We start from the raw sequence: 15,604 nt of genomic DNA, 5'->3' as shown, positions 1-15,604 counted from the left end.
ATAAATAAAATGAAAAAATATTAACAAAAGAGAAAAAATAAATAAATCAAAATAATAAAAAAAATCCTTTGTTTTCATGGAAATACAAGAGAGAGTGATGAATAGTTTTGTGAACGAGTGAAAATAGGAGAAAACATTTGTTCTTTTGGTTTTTTTTTTACTATTATTTAAGTGTTTACTTGCTTTTTACTGAATTCATGCCAAAAATGAGTTTTTTAGTTTTATATTTAATACATAGATGGCGCTTTAATTTTTGATATTTTCAAAAAAAAATGACATAAAGTGTTTAAAACTATTCAGAAAATTTCTTGAATGTTCATAAAAAAAAATCATTGAATTCAAAAAAAAAGTAATTTCGAATAAAGAACTAAAAATACAAAAAATAGAAAAAAAATAATGTTTACGCCCCTGAGGTATGCAATGAACATCGAATATCAAATTTGCAATTTTTTGATATTTTATTCATAATTTTTTGGATTTTTTCAACACAAAAACCTTCTTATAGCTCATTCAGCAAATTTAAAATAAAAACTTCAATAATTTGGAAAAGAAAATTAAAGACAAGTCGTTAAATGTTTTATAAGGCTTTTAAAAATAATTTAAATTTTTAACAAATAAAAATTAAAAAATAAGAATTTTTTAGATTTAAATATAATCTTTCAAAAAATCTGTAGAAAATTTAAACTAATATTTTTTACAGAAAAATTTATTAAAAATAGAAAAAATAAATTAAAAAAAAATAATTAAATAATAATAATTAAATAATTAATAATTAAAAATTTAAATAATTATTAATTAAAAAATTAAGATTAAAAATTAAATTAAAATTGAAAAATTTATCTTAAAAAATTATTTTTTCATAAATATTTTTATTTATTTTTTTTTTATATAAATATTTTATTTGATTTTTTTTTTAATTTTAGTAAATTTTTTTTAGTAAAATAAAAATTAATTAATTAAAATTAAATTAAATTAATTCAATTTGATAGAATTTTTCAATAAAATTAATTTTTTTTAATTAAAATAAATATTTTTATCTTCATTTTTCTTTTCTTTTTTTTTTGTGTGGATGAAGACGAAAAAAAAATATCTGGTTTGTGTACAAAGTGACAAACAAAAGTAAACCTAGAAAAGTTTGTTTTGAGCAAATATATATCGTCATTTAGTGGAGGATTTAGTAGGTAAACAAGAGCAGTTACTTTTATTCTCTTGTCAGTTTCTCTCGCATCTTCACGTAGGATGGGAAAAGATACGTGAAGATTTCTCTAAATCAACATTAAACACAATAAATGGACCAAAATTGAGGAAAATAACGAAGAGGAGCAGGTATAATGAGATTAAGGGATTGCAAAACGTTAAGGAGATTTATCGATGGAAACGGCGGAACGAAAATAATAATAATGATCTATAGTTTTAATCAAGGATATGTCAAAGTCAAAGACGGATAAACTCGAGTGAACTGAAGCGACTGGAATGGAATGGTACAGGCGCCAAACATTTAATTTTATATTTTTCTGTCGAGGCAACAAAACATCAAATGGTCGATTACATTGGAGATACAAAAGAAGAAAGTTTCAAGTATTTTCTCAATTACATCTCGCTCCGAAGACATAAGACAAGCTTTAATCAAGTCCAATCTTCGAGATGAGCAAAAACTTTTTCGTTACGATGCATCGATGTTGACATTGATGAGTTGCTTGTTCATTTCTTGTGCACTTTTATAGGTTTAGATGGATAAAGTTTGACCAACTTCTCGTAGTAAATGGAAAAATTTTAATTTAAATTGATGAACGTGATGCAATTTTTTGAGAGACAGAGCAATTTTTCATCGCACGAAAAAGTTTTAAATCTTTCAGTTTTGCATTTTAATTGCAATTTACGTCTTTTGAGAAAGTTTTTGGTTCATTAAATATTTGAGATAGTCATTCTGTGGTTTCATAACAAAATATGTCAAAATGGAAAAAGTTTGTTTTTCATCTTTTTTGACACTTTATTAAATTAACTTAATTTTTAAAATATTCTTTTTAACTTTTTTTTATTTAAAATATTTTTTCTTAATGAATATTTTAATTTTTTTAAATCAATTTTAATTTTAAATTAATTTTTAAAATTTTTTGTTAAAGAAATTTATTATTTTAAAGTTTTAAAAAATAATAATATTGTTTGTCAATAATTTTTTTTAATTTAAAATTTTCTTATTGTTGAAAAAAAAAATGCAAAGCAGAACTGCAGATATTAAAAAAAAAAATTAATAATTAATTTAAATAACTTTAAAAATAAAAAAAAAGTATTTTATTAATTTTATTTGAATTAATTTTTTTTGATAATGATGATTTTTTGATGATTTTTTGAATAATTTTTTTAAATTTTAAATTAAAATTTTTAAATTTAGATAAAAATACTAAAATAATAAAAATAGCATTTTCAATAAAAAATAATTAAAAATCGATTAAAAATCTTTAATTTTCCATCGTTTTGTCTACGATGAGTTTTCTTTTATTTTTGTTTTTTCGTTTAATAAATTTATTAAATAAAAAATATTTTTTTCAATAAATTTGCATAGTAGAAAATTGTCTGTTTTTAATAAAAAAATTTTATTTAATTAATTTAAAAAATTAAAAAATCTTTATTTTGTTTTAATTTAATTTTTTTATAAATTAATAATTAATTAATATTTTTTTATATAATTTTTTTAAATTAAATTGTCTGTTTTTTTAAATTAAATTACTAAAAAATTATTTTTTTAAAATTTTATTATTTTTTTACATTTTAAATGTAATTTTATCAATTTTTATTCATTTAATAAATTTATTAAATTAAAAATTAAAAAAAAAAGATTAAAAAAATAATTAATAAAAAAAAATTTGAAAAAATGCTTTCATTAAAATTTTATAATTTGCATGAAAATTAATGTCTCATTAATGACAAAGGATGTAACATAATTCAACTCATAATTACATGTAAATTTACACTTTTTCACAGTATAACGAACTCACCGAATCCATTAAAATCCCTTTTTCACTCCCACCTGCGACGCGTCGACACCCGGTTCATAATGAGTTAATTTCCCTCTCAAATTACTGCCTTATTTAATTGAAATACGCGTCATATTATTGTCATTATTTGTCAGACCTTGACTCCATACATCCGTACGAACACAGGACACTTTGCTACCCTACAATGTTTTCATCATCGCCGCGCCGCTCGCATTATTATTTATCGCTAAACAAACAAAATCATAAACAGCTAAAAACTTGTCCGTACGTTGGTTGCTTCGTTGCTTCTTCGGTTAAAAGAAATATCGCAAGAAACTCCAGATAATTTTCCTCTGTGTGGAAATTTTTGTCTCTGCGCACTTAAAAAAGGAGAATTTTGTTCATTTATTCATTTTGCCACACTTCAACGGAGTTCAAGTTACCACGAAGTAAACAAGGCAATAAAATTTCTCTCTCTTCATTTCATTTTCGTAGTTTTTGTATTAATTCGATTGAATTTCCCAAGAGAGCCGTTTCCATTTCCAATTTGCCTTCCAGTAACGAATGTCATGCTTGTACTTTTCTGTTTTTTGAGTTATTGCCGTTAACGTTGGATTATCGCGCATTTAATGGAAACGAATTATTGTTGTCTTTATTGCCCATTTCTTGTGTCTTTTCGATGTGTCTTGTGGATTGGTTTCGTCTGTGTGTATTAATAATAGCAAAAAACAAGCAAATAACACACGAAAAAAAATGTTCGTCGATAGCTACGAAAACGAAAGAGAGTCTTACATGAATATTTTATGACACGATCGAAAATTTTCTTTTCAATTTCGTCGTCGGCAGTGGCGCCTCATTTTTTATTTATTTATTAATATTTAATTTTTTAACGTTTAGGAATTTTTTTATTATGTTTTTATCGAATTTTTATCAATTTTTCATTTTTTAATAAATTGAGTTAATTTATTTAAATTTTTATAATTTTTTTCATGGTTTTAAGCATATTTTTTTTATTTTTTTTGAAAATTGAACAAAAAAAAATATTTTATTAACTTTTTTTTAAATTATGAATGACTTCGAAACTAATTAATTAATAAATTAAAAATAAATTAATTAATAAAAATTTTTTCAAAGCTTTATTTTTGTAATCTTTAAAATTTTCTTAAAAAAAAATTTTTTTTTGTTTTTTTTTCTTCATTGTATTTTATTTTTTTTATTTAACTTCAATTCAATAATTAATTTAAATATTTTTTTTTTAATATTTTTAATATTCTTTTTTTTATAAATTTGTTTATTTTTTTTCTATTCTAAAACTTTAAGTTTTTTTTTTAGAAAAAAAATTCTTAAGAAAATTAAACAAATTATGATATTTTTTTTTTTTAGATATTTTTCACTGATTTAAAAATTTTTTGACCTTTTGACTACATTGCCAAATTTTTATTTAAAAAAAAATAATTATTTTTTATAAATTTTTAAAAATTCTTCTTTTGTTGAAAAACTTAAATAATAATAATTTATTTATTTTTAATCAACATTTTTTTTTTTAAATATTTTTAAGAAAATAATTTTTAATAATTTTTTAAAAATTTAAAAATAAAAATTTTTAAAAAATTAAATTTAAAATTTTAAAAAATAAAAGAAATAAATAAATATAAATAAATAAAAAAAGAGAAAAATTAAAAAAAAATATTTTATGATAAAAAAAATAAAAGAATTAATTTTCTCAACTTTTTAATTTAATAAAATATTAAACTAATGCAATTTCAAAACGAATTTATATTAAAAATTGTCACGCATCTCCCCGTAGAATAATTGACCAACAACGCCACAGCTTAGTCTCCAATTGCGGCTTAACGAATGAAAATGGGTGTGAAGCGTATACTGGTTTAACCTGTATCTCCGTCATCGTCGTCGTCGTGCCATGTGCTCGTCTGTCCTCTCCGTTCCAATCGTCATTGTTGTTTTGATCGTCGAGCATTACTGCCGTGTTTTTTCATTATTTTTTCCTTCGCGTTGCACGACAAAAAAAAACTATCATGCTCTTTTTTTTACGGTGCTGCCTCTAACCAATATTTGGTTTTTGTGTGTGTTGTCAGTTGTTTACAAATAATCGTCGGGTAAAGGTGAAAAAAAAAGAAAATCCTGAAAAAAAAACGAATTACGTGAAAAAAATGGCAGGTCGTGTAATGCAACAAAGTTACGCGGATGAACTCGGTTCGCCGATTCCGTCAGTTGCGTTTTTCCCGATAGACGATGGCTCGGCATATACCGTGAAGCCGTGGCGCAAAGTCCTCGCCGTGGCAAACACAATTATCGCGCTGACAATCCTCATTGGGATCTTGGTGCTTTTGCTGCATCGATTCTTCGTGAGTGCCGACTAGAATTTTTTTTGTGTTTTTTGTTGGCGAAACTCAGGAATTATTTATTCATGTGATACTCAGTGTGTGCTCATATCATGAAAAAAATGCAAAAAAAAAAATTAAAAAAAATAATTAAGTGGAGAGATAAGGAACAAAGCTAATTAGCTGTAAGTGCTTTGACATCGATGAACATGAACATGAAAAAAAACGTTTTTTTTTTAATTAAAAAAAAATATAAAAAAAAATTCAAGGACGAAAAAAAAATTCCTAATAAAATTGGGTCAACAGGAATCAATTAATAAACAAAAAATAAATAAAAATGTCACAACCCGTTACCGGATACAATTTTTTTGTAACGAATTACGTCTTCAAAATTCCTCAACTTTTACTTTGGTACACTAGGATCGACACCTGCTACAAAAACCTACAGCCATGTACGACGTTACTTCTCCAGCTTTCTTGCTCCGGTACGCCGGTACGCGACATCGGTGTGCAAAAAAGGGACTATCTCTCCGAAAATAAAAGTAATGTTAGTCGTCTTTAGACACGCAACGCTGAAGGAGCAAAAATTTTTATTTTTTTTTTCGTATACACAAGTAGTTCATACGGCACGTTGACGGCGTTCATTGACTAGAAAAATTTTCTAAACAAAAAAAAAAGTGAAAAATTTATTTTTCAATAAATTTAAAAAAAAAAAATACGTTCGATTGAAGAAAAAAATAAAATTTAAATGAAAAAAATATAATTTACATATCTAATGAAGAAGAAAAAAAATGTGAGTCTCGAGCACATTTATTTTTCATATCAAATAAACACTAAATTAGTGACGAAGAAAAACAGCACAAACAGTAAAAGTACAAAAATAACAACAACAACAACCCCACTCTGAACTTTACTCACCTGAACCGAACTCGCAAACGACCAACTAGAGAGAAACCCACTAAGAATGGCCTTAATGTTGTCACATACATAAAAACAGCTTCGTCGTCGTCGTCGTACCTTCAAGTAGAAGAAAAATATAAATAAAATAAAAATAAAATGGTAAGCGGTACCTTTTTAAATAATTGAATATTTAATTTTTCGTTCCTCTTTTTTTTTCTTCTCTGTGGCTGCAAAAAATTACAGTAAAGGTCTTTTTTCCTTTTTAATGGAATACACACCCATCGTAGGCACTTCATTAGCTTTTCTCTCTGTCTTTGTAACCACCGAACATGCAAAATGACTCGTAATTGATAGTTCTTTCCTAAAGATACATATCGCTCTGACGACGTAAAGCAACAGTGTAGATTCTAAGAAATTTATAAAGAAAAAAAAAAATAATAAAAAGGAGGAAAATGCAGGCCTCGACAGCGATTGGCTTGTATCCAGAGGATGACACAATCGAAATTTACGATAATCCTCCGTCAATGGGACGCAAAATATTAACGATAGTCAACTTAGTTTTAGTCGTAGTTGTAGTGTGTATTGTTATTTTTCTATTATGTCGACGATTTGCATTGTAAAATGGTTTAATAAGAGGAAAATTTTTAACCTTGGGGTTTTGTAGAATTATTTTTGAGAAATGGAAATGTGATAGTTGGATTTATTTTAACGGAAATTCTGAAATTTTTAAGAAATTTTAAAGAAAAATAATTTTTGATTTTTTTTAATTAATTCTAAAATTGATATTTTAATAATTTTTTATAAAAATATGACAAATATTTAAATTTTATTTAATTTAATTTAATTAATTTAATTTAATTTTTATATTTAATTCATAATTAAAAAATCATCTTAAATTATTTTTAAAAACTTAAATTTTATTTTTATATTTTTATTACTTAATATTTTATTTTTTAAAATTAATTTAAATTTTTTTAAAAATTAAAATTTAATTTAATTTTTTAAAATTATATCACTTTTTAATTTATTGAATTGTTTTAAAAATCAGTTTTTTACTTCGTCAATTTTAAATTAAATTTAATTCTTTTATTTTTATTTAAAAAAAAAATTTATTTATTTTTTTTAATAATTTTTTATTATTAAACTGAAGTTTAAAAATTCTAAAAAAATATCAAAGTTAAGATGAAAAATATTTCAAATATTATTTTTTATATTGCATAAATTTCAACAAAATGCAGTGAAAAAATTATTTATTTATTTTTTTTTGTCTAAGTTTTCATGGCTTTTTTTATTTTAAAATTTGTAGGTACCAAAGTTTTGCTATAAATGAGTTAAATTTTTTTTTACATGAAAAATAATTTAAAATAAAAATAATTGGTACTTTTAAATAATTATTTAATTAATTAATTATTTTTTTTAATTATTTTTATAATTATTAATTAATTATTTATTTTTTTTAATTATTTTCAATATTTAATATTATTTTAAAAAATTAACATTTTCAGAGAAAAAAAAATTATTAAAAAATTTTAATCGAAAAAACTTCCAAATGTTAACAAATATGTACTGCAAAATTTAATTTTTTTATTTAAAAAATTATTTTTTTTTATTTTTTAATTTATTTTTAATTTTTTTTTATTTATATTACTAAAATTATTTTTTTACATGATTTAATAAATCATATAATTTTTAAATTGATTATTAATTTTTTAATTAATTTAAAAAAATAAAAAAAAAATATTTTCTTGATCTAAAAAAAAAATATAAAATCTCATAATGAGAAAAAAATGTTTTAATGAAAAATTAAAAGAATTAAATAAAATTAATTTAATTGATAAAATAATCTAGCTGTCAGATTTTTATCTCCTCAAAACTAATCTACAAAATTACCCAAAATTTTGTCATAATTGTATAAAAAAGATGAAAAAAATTAATTATTAAATTATTATTTAGACCTAGCCAAGTAATTACTATTAATTATTAAGAAATATATAACTAAAGCCCTATACTAAAATATATATTATATGTATATAAAAATTAATTATGACGAATATACATTGATTGAACTTGACCAAAAAAAGAAATAACTAAAAAACTTTGTTTCATTAACGACGGAAAATTTTCCTTTCTTACTCGAATAAAGACATTTTTATTAATCATTAACTAAAAAACAAAGTCAACTGCAATAAAATAGAGAGAAAATGTGGCGTGAGTGGTACGAAGAGGCTTGTAAGTTATTGGTATGATATTCCAGTAATATTCAATTACATTACATCATAATGTGATTTTGTTTGTTTTATGGCAATGACTTGGCTTGGCATGACATGGCAGACGACGAAAAATGATATAAATAAAAAAAAATGTTTGTAAGAAACGCCGAAAAAATGGGCAAAAAGAACGAAAGATTGACTTGTTGAGCACTTTTTCTACGAAGATTGATCGATCGGATGTTTTGTTTAATATTTTGTTAGTTAATGAATTGAATGAGATTAGGCTTAAAAAACATGAAAAAGCACTTTGAATGTTTTCTGATCCGTATTAAAAGTAAACAAGTGGATTTTTTATCAAAAAAAAAAATCGAAATCCTTTCTTAATTAAAGGAGATTAAAGATAAGAACAGACAAGTAGATTGTCGTCATGACACTTTTTCCTGTGCATTTCCTATCATTTACTACTGGCGCGATAAAAATCTTTTTTACGATGGAATTTGATGTCAAATTCAGGTCACTTTTATTCATTTTCTTGTATGACTTTCTTTCAATAGACTTTCAGCGGGACTCAAAAGATTTTTTTTTGTAATAGTAAATAAATATTTTTATCCTTTTTATGTCAGTAATATACTAAAAAGTGACATGTCACATGAAATATTTTTGCAAATCTCTTTTCTTCAACATGCAATGAAGGAAATTTTTGAAAAATACCAGACGTCTCCATTTTTGTATTGAAGTTTGGATTTTTTTTCATATTTTTTAAAGGTGATAGAGCATGAAACGATTTTTTATGCTTTAAATTTGATGTTTCATCATTTTTTTTGTGAACTGCGCCGCAGGAAATATTAAAAAGAAAATTTAACTCGATTTTTCTTGATTTTGATAAAAGGATGGTAAAAAGGAAACATTTATGAGGTTTCTCTCTGCGAATACTATAAAGTGCAAATTATGTACAAGCAAAATGTTTCTTGGTTATTTTTAGACAAAAAGGTTATCATGTTGTTTTTTCTTCTATTAATATTAAAATATTTTTTTCTTTAAGAATTTTATTTAAAAAAACTCAATTTTATTTTTAAAATAATTAAATTTTTTTTAAATAAATTATTTAAAATAATTTAATAAATAATTAAATAATTTAAGAAATTATAAATAATAATAAAAATTTAAATTATTTCATTTTTATAATTATAAATAAAATATTAAAAAAATTTTTATTCGGATTTTTTTTCTAATATTGACTTATTTATTTAATTAATTTAAACAATTAAATCTATAATTCAATTAATTAATTAATTATTAATTTTTTATTGAATTTTAGACATAAATTAATTAAATTCAGATTTAAATTATTTTTAAATTTTTTCATTAATTTTTTTTAATTAAAAATTTATCAGTTTTAATGATTTTTTTAAAATATTAATAATAATTAATTATTTTAAAAATTATTAATTATTTTATTTTGTTTTAAATTTAATTTAATTTTAAATTAAAATTCAATTTAAATAAATAATTTTTATAATTCAATAAAAAATACAAATAAATTAAATTTATTTTTTTAATAAATTTTTTAATAAAAATATATTTTTTCACATTTAATTAATAAAAAATAATTTTTTCTTGTAGTATAAAATAATTAAAAATAACCAAAAATTAAGAAAAAATTAAAAAAAAATATAAATGTCAATTCAAAAAATAACCGTTAAAAATTTGAAATTCGCTTTCACGCTAATTCAAAAAATTTCCGATAAAACTAATTTTGTTAAAACATTTATTTTTATTACCCTTGAGTGTCAAAATTGCGTAAATAAAATATGTCTCCGCAGAAAAACCAACCTTAATTAACAATATAAATTAAATATTTAAAAAGTTCGTACCAGTCGCCTCCATTTCCAAACCTTGTTAATATTAACTCAAATTTTAAAAACTTTTTTTCCAATCAATCGCTTTTCAAATGAAAAAAAAAACTTTTTCTAATCCATTCGGTGCCAACTCAATGAAAAACACATGCTTTCATGTTTTTATTTGTTTTCCTTTTTTTTCGTGGGTTTTTCGTACTACTTAATGTTCGTTGGACATGGACACAATAAAACTTGGTTAGTAATCCGCACTATGGGCATGCGTCATTTTCTCGCCGAAAACAAAAAAAAAGGAAAATAAGTAGGAGAAGGCATTCAACTTGAGTCCTTGCCTCTTTCAGCGACCGACAATGGAGAGATTAAATAACTAATGGCATTCTCGATGTACTTTGCATTGTTATCGCAGCGAGCACGTTCCATAATCATAAAGAAATAAATCCTTTCTTGATGCTCTTGTGGACCAAAGTGTCTTACTTAATCGAATTCTTGCACGTTTCTCGCCACAAGACAAAAATTCCGATCATTATTTATTTATGGAAGCGGGAAAAAAAACGGAGAAAATTCATAAATTGTCACCTTAATGCTCGTTTTTTATTATTGACAGCCAATGTAAACATTTAATATTTCAGTCATAATCTCTTCTGTGATCGACCTTGATGCCGCCGACACACGATAAACTCGCCTCATGTCGTCGTCGTCGAGCAAAGCGATCAATATTTAAACATAAAACGTTTCTGATTTTGTTTTTCTCCTATTTTTCCATTTTTTTTTTTCATAAAAACATCAACACGATAAATAATAACTGTTATTTACTTTCCAACCGAATGTCATCGCGCTCGCTGCCAACGAAAAAACATACAAATTGCTGTCATTTCGGAGCACATGTCGGTCATTATCGCATTATTCCTAACAATGTTTGTACTTTTTACTTAACGCCAAGTGCGCACTTAATTATTAATATGTCGACGAAAAAAAAAAAATCGTGAAAAAGGACAAAAATTAGGATTCACTCGACCAGAAAGATTTTTCGCACCAAATAATTCAACTTGTTGCGTCGACGACCGCTATATTTATATTTTTTGCATGCATGATATATGACCGAAGCAGCTACTCCGATGGATGGCGAGGAGGCGATGGCACACACAAGTGTTGAGTGAGAGAGAGAATGTTTCCGTGATATAAATAATGCGGGCGACGAGCGGTGCGGCGGAACGTGTATGAGTGAAAATGAATAATGTAATAAAAATCGCATGAATTAAGTTCTTTTTTTGACGCGGTTTGTGAAAAAATTGATTTTTCGATGGAATTACGTCAGTCAGTTATTTAATTTAATTTTTTAAAAATAATATTTCAAAAAATTTTTAAAATGCCTTTAAATAATAATTTTGGTTTTGTATTAATTAAATAATTGATATTTTGTCAATATTACTATTTTTTAATTATTTTAAAAATTAATTAATAAATTAATTATTTTTTTTAATATTTTATAAAAATTTATTTTTTTTAATTGACTAAAAAAAAATTTTTTTAAAAATTAAATTCAAAATTTACATAATAAATTTAAAATATTTTTTAAATTCATAGTTTAATATGAATTAAATGTGCTTGAATTTTTCTTTTAAATTTTCCAAAATAAAATTAATTTTCAAATAACCTGAATTGAATTTATTGCTATTGAACAAAAAAAAATAATAATAATAAAATTTATCTTTAATCTCCAAAAAATTTTCAAAAATGAAAACTTAAAAAATTAATATTTTTAAAAATTAATCTTTTAAATTAATTAATTAATTAATAAAAAAAAATTAAATTGCAATTTTTTTAATTTTTAAAAATTTTTTTATCAAATTAATTTTTTTTTAAAAAAAATTAAATTTTAAATTTTGAATTTTTTTTTTGTAAAATATATAAAAATTAATTTTAAATTTTTATTAAAAAATTTAAAATTAAAAAAAAAATTTAATTTTTAAAAATATTGCAAATTAATTTTTGAAAAAAAAAATAAATTTTATTATTTTGATTCTTTTTTTTGTAAAATATATATCTTTTTTAAATTTTTATTAAATAACATTTTTAAATAAGATAAAAATTTTAAATTAATATTTTTAAATAAAATTCATTAATAATTTAATAAAATCAAATAAAATAAATTTAAAAAAAAAAATTATGAAAAATTCATTAACTAAACGAAAATTTAAAAAAAATAAAAAGCGCTCAAATTCGCAATTTTACGAACACTTTCATGTGCTTGTAAAGTTTTTCGTTGATGTTATTTTGAATGGCCAACTCATAATTATAATTATTATGATTGTTATTCGTTTAATATTTTCTTCGTTTATGATGGTTGAGGAAATTAATTGAATAATTGGATTATCGCTGACGGTCTGTGTTGATAACAGAAGGCTTCAGACGTGAATTATGCGAAACATGCAAAAAAAAACTCAACACCGTTCTCCGATTTCATGCAAAATTTACAAAAAGTGAGTAAAAATGAAATGCCTTGTACGAGTTCCGATAAATTTGCGATAAATTTCATTCAATCAGCGAAATTTTTTGAGTTTTTGTTGATTTTTGTCGATTTTCTGTTCAGTTTCCATCGAAAAATGACATTTGCTTGACCGACAACTGTTGGATTCGCGATTTTTTAGCACAAAAATGGGTTGTTGCGGCGGCGAGACGACAAGTCCCTTGCCAGCGAGACGCGTGGGAGATGTTGCGAGACACGCACGTGAGAGATACGCTTACGGACCGCCCGAGAGTAAGAGTCAACGTAAGAATTGTTGCTTTTGTGTACTCATTAAATTGTGATTTTTCACGAATTTCTTGCTAAAAATGGAAAAAATATTTAAATTTATTCAATTATTAGGTGAACCATTGCGATACGATCCCACCTTCAAAGGACCATTAGCGAAACGGTCGTGCACCGACATCATTTGCTTATTGATTTTTATCATTTTTCTCTGTGGTTGGGGATTTGTGGCGTACTTTGGTGAGCATTCCGTGTTTTTTCATGCATTTTTTCCGCTTCTAATGGATTTTTAATTTTTCCAGCATATCAACATGGAGATTTAAATCGCTTACTCGTGCCATCAGATTCCAGCGGATTGCGCTGCGGTGTCGATAGTGAAGTGCTGCATAAGCCATATCTCCTGTTTTTTGACCTGAGCAAGTGTGCTGATCCCAAAGTCCCGCTCACGGGATGTCCAACGCCTCAAGTAACAATTTTTGATCTAAAAAAAATTGAAAAAAAAAATAATTTTTACATTTTTTTAGGTCTGCGTCGAAAAATGTCCGTCAGAAAAATTCGAATGGCGCTTCGATGAATGTAATTCCGGTAATTTTGCATTACACAAAAGCAAGTTAATATGTGATATTAAAATTAATATGGACGATGTGAGAACCTGTTCCGATATTGAGATGCTCATGTCAGCGCAACGATGTGCCAAATGGTACTTGAACTCCCAACCATGTAAGTTTTTGAGAATTTTTTATGTTTTTTTGTTAATTGTTGTGCCTTTTGTGAAGCTTTTTCTTTTTTTTGTGAGTAGATTAGAACTGAAAGGCAAAATTTATCTTTTTTACGGGACAATTTGTGAAGAAATTTTCAAAACTTACGTTTTTTCTGTACTGAATTTTGTTTCAGTATTTTTTTCGATTTAAATTGAAATTATTTTCTAAAAAAAATAATTTTGACAGTTTTAAATAATTTTGATAAATGTTTAAGATATTTTAATTAAAATTGTGTCATTTAAAAAAATATTTTTTAAAAATTTTTGTTTAAATTTTTTTTTTATTAAATTAAATTAATTTTATTTAATTAATTTTTATTAATTTATTATTTATTAATTAATTATTTATTTATTTATTATTTTATTAATAATTAATTTAATTTATTTAATTAAAAAAAAATATTTTTTTTGTCATTTTACTATTTAAAAAAAATTAAAAAAAATTAAAATCATATTAGAATATCAGTAAAAATTTAAAAATAAAATTTTATTGGATTTTTATTTTTTTTTTTTTAATTTTTTTTTTTTTAAATAATTTTTTAAAGCATTAAAATATATTTTTTCTATTAAATATTTTTTTTTTAAATAAAAATGAAGTAAAATTTAAAAAAAATAAAATAAAAAATACAATATTTTATTAAATAAAATAAATAAAAAAATAAATCAATTAATTAATTAATTATTTTTTATTTATTTTTTTTAATTCTTTTTTATTTTAAATTAAATTATATAAAAAAATTTTATTTTTTTAAATATAATTTTTTTTAAATATAATTTTGATTTATTAAAAAATGACACAAAATTAATTTGAAAAATTTCAAAAACTGTCAAAATTATTATTTTTTAATTATTCAAATCATTCGATAAAAACCCATTAAGGATGATTAAATCTTTTAAACAAAAAATTACCGTATTTTGTCAAAGAACTTTTATAAAAGAACCGCCTTTGAAAACTTTTCAAAAACTTATTTCTCGTGTTAAATTTTATACGTTCTCCTCCTACAAGAAAATAAAAAAAATAAACATGAATAATTAAATATGAGATTAAAATTAGATACGACACGATCCTTCTGGGAAATCTAAATCCCTCATTTTATTATAAATATTTTGTATATGAAAATCCCTTTTCACTCGAGTGTCGAGACCTTATCAGTGACATTCTCAAATCTTCACAACTCCTACTTGTCACCAGTAATTACATGCCACTCAACAATTTAATTATTATTGAGTTTATTTTCTATTATGTTGTCACCTCTTCTCTTTCCGTTCATTTAAATTTCTATCTATTTATTTGTTGTGTTGCTCCATGTGCGCACTTGTTTGTCGTCGTAATCTATTTTTGTATAATTTCCTATTAAAAAAAAGAAAAAAAATGAGGAAATATTAATCAATAATTTATTTTCCTCATTTTTTATGTAACTTTTAACTTTTCCTTAAAAAGTCCTCAAGCGCTGCATTTCCGACTTACTGCCAACTGAATGTCCCCTCATCAAAAGTCGCAAATACAAAACTAGCTCATTTGCGGATATTATTCGTTTACCGAGCTTTGGAAGTGCTGTGAGGTTCCCGGATGACGATGCCACGGCAATTGCTCGTATTGCCTCCAGTGAGCCCAAAGTAAGGAAAAAATGTGATGTCAATCGGGCGTTGGGAAAGCAAATTATCGTCGATAAAATGCACAAAACGGACACCTTCATTGGCAGGGCATTCACAAATATGTTTGTCTGGGGCAACTTTAGTGATAGTGTGCAGGTAAGAATTTTTTTCAGGGACACACTGTGGGCTGAAATTTGACTTTTTTGGTTCAAAAAA

The 15,604-nt window shown here is 23.6% G+C and overlaps 1 protein-coding gene across 5 annotated transcripts in view; it reads left to right on the top strand.

Moving 5' to 3' along the window:
- Positions 1–15,604, top strand: part of LOC134836117 (choline transporter-like 2) — a 34,841-nt gene that overhangs the window by 14,917 nt on the left and 4,320 nt on the right. For 2 of the 5 annotated variants that reach the window (XM_063851358.1, XM_063851349.1), the window contains exons 3-6: positions 13,150–13,272; positions 13,335–13,498; positions 13,557–13,752; positions 15,234–15,544. In XM_063851358.1, coding sequence (XP_063707428.1) covers positions 13,150–13,272; positions 13,335–13,498; positions 13,557–13,752; positions 15,234–15,544 — 794 coding nt within the window. Of the gene's footprint in view, positions 1–12,857; positions 13,054–13,149; positions 13,273–13,334; positions 13,499–13,556; positions 13,753–15,233; positions 15,545–15,604 lie in introns of those variants that run through there. The other 3 variants (XM_063851333.1, XM_063851341.1, XM_063851367.1) reach the window with 3 other exon arrangements.

This window comes from Culicoides brevitarsis, chromosome 1 (genome assembly GCF_036172545.1).
Source record: "Culicoides brevitarsis isolate CSIRO-B50_1 chromosome 1, AGI_CSIRO_Cbre_v1, whole genome shotgun sequence".
Classification (NCBI taxonomy): Eukaryota; Metazoa; Arthropoda; class Insecta; order Diptera; family Ceratopogonidae; genus Culicoides; species Culicoides brevitarsis.
Note: the sequence above shows the minus strand (reverse complement) of the source record. Positions and strands in the feature narration are given on the sequence as shown.